The sequence below is a fragment of the Triticum urartu genome, chromosome 6 (genome assembly GCF_003073215.2).
Source record: "Triticum urartu cultivar G1812 chromosome 6, Tu2.1, whole genome shotgun sequence".
In the NCBI taxonomy this organism is placed as follows: domain Eukaryota; kingdom Viridiplantae; phylum Streptophyta; class Magnoliopsida; order Poales; family Poaceae; genus Triticum; species Triticum urartu.
Genome location: NC_053027.1, coordinates 428,281,872 through 428,285,907, shown reverse-complemented (window position 1 = coordinate 428,285,907; position 4,036 = coordinate 428,281,872). Strand labels below are relative to the sequence as shown.

At 57.1% G+C, this 4,036-nt stretch overlaps 1 protein-coding gene across 1 annotated transcript; it reads left to right on the top strand.

Moving 5' to 3' along the window:
• The first annotated feature begins 577 nt into the window (after positions 1-577).
• Positions 578-3,305, top strand: LOC125512249 (subtilisin-like protease 4). The gene has a single exon (XM_048677345.1). It carries the CDS (start codon positions 706-708, stop codon positions 3,136-3,138), a length of 2,433 nt encoding a protein of 810 aa, XP_048533302.1. The 5' UTR covers positions 578-705; the 3' UTR covers positions 3,139-3,305.
• The last annotated feature ends 731 nt before the right edge of the window (positions 3,306-4,036 follow it).

Here is a 4,036-nt window from a genome sequence, read left to right as displayed (position 1 = left end):
CCCATCTAGTACTACTACACTACTACTTCCCTCAGACCTCTTCCAATGCAAAGGTGCTTAGATGAGGTGCTAAGTGCATTAAATACCTTAGCAACTCAACACCCTAATGCATAAGTGCTTAGCTTGTTGTTGCTAAGCACACATTATTTAATGAGTTAGCACCTAAAGTCTTTCATGTATTGGTCAAATTGTTTCATTTAAGTGGTTTGCCTAGGTTTTTGCGTTTAGCATTGGTTCTTCCTGGGATCACCAAAGTACTCTCTCTCGTCCTTAAATGTAGTGTCATGTCATTTTTTCGCTTATGTGGTATGCTTAGCACGTGTCCATGGTGGAGCATTGGGAGGGGCCTCACAAAATATGAATGAACACCATGTGAGAATTGGGAGGGGCCTCACAAAATATGAATGAACACCATGTGAGAACTCCATATGAATGAACACCATAATGGCTTGCTAATAGGTGACACATTGACATCGATCTCTATAGTTGGTAGGAACTATCAATAGTTGGGTCTGATAAATGTGAATTTATACCGGCATTTCCATCTCAGTGTTTGGCAACGTGGGGTGCAGAGTCCTCTTCCGTTTCCCCCCACATGCATGCATTGCCATGCTCGAATGAAGCGCAACAATGGAGCTCGTGGCGCAAACAGTCCGCCTCAAATCTTGCATGCCGTTGCTATATTAGGCGCATCCACACCACGACATGCACAAGTTTGGGACAAGAAGCATATCGATCTCTCCCGGCCCTTCGTCTCTAGCTTTTGCTTCTTCTCCGATGGGTTATCCGGGGAGCTTGGCCGCCCTCCTCCTCGTGGTGGCCGCCGCCGCCACGGCCGTCGTCGCCCACAACGACCACGGCGAGCACAAGAACTACCTCGTCATCGTGCGCACGCCGTACGAGTACGACCGGAACCTGTACAAGAACGTGTCGAGCTGGCACGCCTCGCTGCTGGCGTCCGCGTGCGACCAGGCCAAGGAACAGCTCGACGCGGACCCGGGCGCCGCGGAGCGCCTCATCTACTCCTACCGCAACGTCATCAATGGCTTCGCCGCCCGCCTCACCCCCGACGAGCTGCACCATATGGGCGAGAAGGACTGGTTCCTCAAGGCCTTGCCGGAGCAGACCTACCAGCTCACGACCACGCACACGCCGCGGATGCTTGGGCTCACCGGCCCCTTGTTCCACGCCGGCGTCTGGAACAGGACCAACATGGGGGAGGGGATGATCATCGGCATCCTCGACGGCGGCATCGCCGGCGCGCACCCGTCGTTCGACGGCACCGGCATGCCGCCGCCGCCCGCCAAGTGGAAGGGCCGCTGCGACTTCAACCGCTCCGTGTGCAACAACAAGCTCATCGGCGCGCGCTCCTTCTACGAGTCGGCCAAGTGGAGGTGGGAAGGGATCGACGACCCAGTCCTGCCCATCGACGACAGCGCGCACGGGACGCACGTGTCGAGCACGGCGGCCGGCGCGTTCGTGCCGGGAGCCAACGCCATGGGCAGCGGCTTCGGCACGGCGGCCGGCATGGCGCCCCGCGCGCACCTGGCCTTCTACCAGGTGTGCTTCGTGGGCAAGGGCTGCGACCGCGACGACATACTCGCGGCGATCGACGACGCCCTCGACGAGGGCATCGACGTGCTCTCCATGTCGCTCGGCGCTGATGACGCCGGAGACTTCGCCGCCGACCCCATTGCGCTGGGGGGATTCAGCAGCGTCATGAGAGGCGTCTTCGTCTGCACATCGGCTGGGAACCAAGGCCCATCCCCGGCCACAGTTGCCAACGAGGCCCCGTGGCTGCTCACCGTGGCTGCGGCCACAACTGACCGGACTTTCTCTGCGGACGTCAAGTTTGGCAATGGGCTTGTGGTCAACGGCGAATCGCACTACCAGCCGAGCACCTACGTGAGCGTGCAGCAGCCGTTGGTGATTGACACTGCCCCCGACGGCACGTGCTCGGACAAGACCGTCCTAACGGCCAAGCAAGTCGCCGGAAAGATAGTCCTTTGCATCTCCGGCGGCAACCTGACCAACCTCGAGAAGGGAAGCATCCTGCACGACGCCGGCGCTATCGCCATGATCATCGTTCAACCGGAGGAGTCTGGCTTGGTGATCTCACCCAAGGCGCATGCCCTCCCAGCAACGCAAGTAGAATCCAAGTGGTCGGACAAGATCATGGCGTACGTGAATTCCACGCAGAGCCCGACCGCCCAGCTGGTCTTCAAAGGGGCGTTGCTCGGCAACCGCATGGCGCCGGTCGTGGCGCCATTCTCGTCACGGGGCCCGAGCAGGCAAAACCAGGGGATTCTCAAGCCCGACATCACCGGCCCGGGAGTGAACATCATCGCCGCCGTCCCCATGCCCAACGGGCTCGCCCAGCCGCCCAACGAGATGGCGTACAAGTTCGACATCATGTCCGGCACGTCCATGTCCACGCCGCACATCAGCGGGGTCGCCGTGCTGATCAAGAAAGCGCACCCGACCTGGTCGCCGGCGGCCATCAAGTCGGCCATGATGACGACGACCGACACGAGGGACGGCCGCCGGATGCCGATGCTGGACCAGGACGGGCTGCCGGCCAACTTGATTTCGATGGGCGCCGGCTACATCAACCCCACCAGAGCCATGAATCCCGGGCTCGTGTACAACCAAAGCGCCCATGACTACATCCCGTACCTGTGCGGGCTCGGCTACAACGACCACGAGGTGAGCTCGATCATCCACCCGGCGCCGCCGCTGTCGTGCAAGCAGCTGCCGGTGATCCACCAGAAGGACCTCAACTACCCGTCCATCACCGTCTACCTCGACAAGGAGCCGTACGTCGTGAACGTCAGCCGCGCCCTCACGAACGTCGACAACGACGTAGGGGTGTACGCCGCGTCCGTCGAGCTCCCGCCGTCGCTGTCGGCGAAGGTGACGCCGGACATACTCGGGTTTAGGGACGTGAACCAGGTGCAGACATTCACGGTGACCATCAGGACCAAGGACGGGCAGAAGATGAAGGAGCGCATCGCGGAAGGGCAGCTCAAGTGGGTCTCGCGCAAGCACGTCGTGCGTAGCCCCATCCTCGTATCTTCCAAGAAGTTCTTCAAAGAAAACTCGATGGCTAATAATGGCCAGCGCGTGGGTGATTCGTAGTAGCTCGCGGGCATGTCGTGGTTACTCCATTAGCATTTAGCTTCGATCTGAAGGTCGGCGGGTTTGTAAGCAGTAGACGCGTGGTGTGTATGCTACAAAGTGTATGAATTGCCTTGGTAAAGTTCTGGCAAAACTCTACTTAGGCTAAGCAGGTGACTACTGCAGAGGTACATAGAATTTATTATTATTATACTCTGTGTATTTGAAGGCTACGCAGGTGACGCGTAAACTCAAAATTGCCATATACCAGCCTCCATAGAAAACGTTTTTTCTTTTTCTTTTTGACCTGAAGAGATGTATTTTCTCTCTCTTCACAATAGCTAAATGTAAGTCGCCTAAAAATAGAATTTGGGCAGTCAATTTTCATAGAAAGTACATAGTCGCTGCAGGGAAGGCAGAAGCAGGCGCCACTCGCCGGAGAAGCTGCCCCATAATCTATCTTAAGGTGGCAGGTTGCCACATGATCTATCGTAGGGGTGTTGGGGGTGGGGGTGTAGTTTGCCGGAAAAAAAATGCATCATGGCCAGGGTTAGAGGGATGGCCGGGGGCGGGGGTGTGAAGGAAGCACGGTGGTGGGCGGCGGTTGGGGGGAAGGCCGAGTGGCGAGGCTGGCGCGTGTAGCGTCGCGGGCGGCGGCAGCTGGCGATTAGGCCGGCGGTAGATTGGGCGGTTCAAGGTTTGAAGAAGATGTACAATAACCATTTTGGGTGGTTTGAGGTTTGAAAAAGCTGATCTAGTCGTCCATGTAGCATCCGACGACTCAGAGCAAATCGATTGACCCAAATTTATTTCAACATCTAGCCAATGCCTTTTTTCTTTCACTGAGAGCAGCTCTAGCAGAACACACCAAGGGACAAGCTTGCTAAAAGAAATCACAAGCACACAAATTAGTTCAAAA

Bases quoted from the DNA above. Each gene is read 5' to 3' on its own strand.
- LOC125512249 (XM_048677345.1), top strand. From the start codon at position 706: ATGCACAAGTTTGGGACAAGAAGCATATCGATCTCTCCCGGCCCTTCG.